Source organism: Convolutriloba macropyga, unplaced genomic scaffold (genome assembly GCF_964194025.1).
Source record: "Convolutriloba macropyga unplaced genomic scaffold, txConMacr16.3 SCAFFOLD_2966, whole genome shotgun sequence".
Lineage (NCBI taxonomy): Eukaryota > Metazoa > Xenacoelomorpha > Acoela > Convolutidae > Convolutriloba > Convolutriloba macropyga.
The window spans coordinates 25001-26864 of NW_027452737.1; the positions used below are offsets into that span (position 1 = coordinate 25001).

The window sequence follows — 1864 nt, forward strand, 5'->3', positions numbered from 1 at the left end:
TCATAGTCTCGTTAGAAGCAGACAATGTCTTTTGAGCCGAGAATCCACCTATCATTTGATAATGAGGCATTGTGTTTCTGGGGAAGTCCAGGCAAAATGGATTCTGCTGGACCAGAACCATTCCCGATTCACGGTATAATTCCGATGGCCATCTGAACGGTCTCTCGGGCACAAGTTTGGAAACTAAATGACCAAATTTGAAGTCCACAATCCACAAAATTATCTTATTACCCACAATCGTAGTGAAAGCATTGAAGAGTCGTTCATAAAATCCAGAATTCTTGTCCAAAAAAGACAATCCAAAGTTCGGCTCAGCGACTGGCGATATTACTACTCCATATGACCAGGGATCCGTTCTAGGATTAATTGTGATATAAGGAATGTTCAATTTATAAGGAATGATCACGCCCATCCAAAATGGTCCAGGTGCTGCTATAATCGCCAAATCACACCTCTTCATATCTTCTAAAGTTTCGGCATCGGATAAATACGACTCGGGCAACTTGTTTAAGGTTTCAAAGGCCTTCACAAAATTTCGAAAGACTTCAAAACTGGATGTCTTTGTCTGTAACGTATAATTCAAAACACTTGAAAGTTTTTCTCCAGCCATATACTGATGCCGATCTTCATGAATTGTGATGTTGGAATGAAGTTGTTTCACTGGTTGGTAGTTTTTGGATCCTGTCACAAAAATTACTTGATGGCCATCTTCTGATAAATAGTTTGCCAGGTGAACCATTTGCAATATTCCACTGTTGTTGTCAGAGGGTAGAATTAAAATCCGTTTGTTTTCTTTTACAGCAATTATGGGGCTACATAACAAAATAAACCAATTGAAGCTGATTAAAAAAATGTTTTTCATTGTTGATAACTGCCTGTTTTAAGCTTTATAGCAAACAACAAATCACCATCAATTAAAGTTAATATCCGCAAATTTGTTGAAAGCAATGATGAAAGCAAATGGTTGTTTGTTCAGGTTGTGACACTACTTCTAACCAATCAAATGTTTTAATTAAAACAAATAAGCTAAAGCAAATGAACAAAGGCATTTGAACTAAACGACCTAATACTTAAATGGCTCAAAAAGCGACTTTAACCAAAGAGCTCTCTTTAGTTAAGATCTGAGCTCTAGGATTTATGAAAAACTGCATGCTAAAAAAATTCATTCTCAGTTGTTCCTTGAATACTGCTCCTCGAGATCGAGTTCCGGTACTTTACTGAAACAAATTTCTGTGAGAATTTTATAGTTTTGATTTTTTGTGTTATTTAACTATTTGATAAGTATGCAATCACTTAAAAGGGTTCTACTTCTAACACCACAACATTGAACAACTCTATCATTTAACCTCTCTATAACTTAAGCCCTCTATCATTTCACCCCTCTATCATTTCATCCCGCCAATTAGCAGTCGACATTAAAGGCATGTTTTGTCATAATTAAGTGGATAAATTAATTCCACGTTCGTTTGTGATAGATTCATATCAAGTACCACGGGCCGCTGAGGCATGGCCATGGCCCGCGAGGGGAGGTATGGCCAAATGATTATTTTGCTAATTTAATAATCCTAATTTTATTGAAAGATTAAAATCGGGTTGAAATGATAGAGGGGTTAAAAGATAGAGGGGTTAAATGAAACAAGGGTGAATCAATCTGGGTTAAATGAATATGGGTGAAAAAGCGGGACACCATTTAAAAGTAACGCTGAAAAACGCACAATTTTCGTAACTGTGGGGTATTTGGGGGCTTTGTGGACAACAGCGGCAACGTCTATAATTTTTCATCCTATCTCAGTTTTTCTAACCCTCAGAAGAATGGAACTTATTTAACCGTGGAAATTACATATAAACACTTTGCATATTTTAA

The 1864-nt window shown here is 36.6% G+C and overlaps 1 protein-coding gene across 1 annotated transcript in view; it reads right to left on the reverse strand.

Moving 5' to 3' along the window:
- Positions 1-950, reverse strand: part of LOC142357754 (UDP-glucuronosyltransferase 1A6-like) — a 1757-nt gene extending 807 nt beyond the window's left edge. Inside the window, exon 1 of the mRNA XM_075409297.1 lies at positions 1-950. This exon is cut by the window's left edge and continues 807 nt beyond it. Within this exon, the coding sequence (XP_075265412.1) occupies positions 1-862 (862 nt within the window). The 5' untranslated portion in view covers positions 863-950.
- Positions 951-1864: the final 914 nt, after the last annotated feature.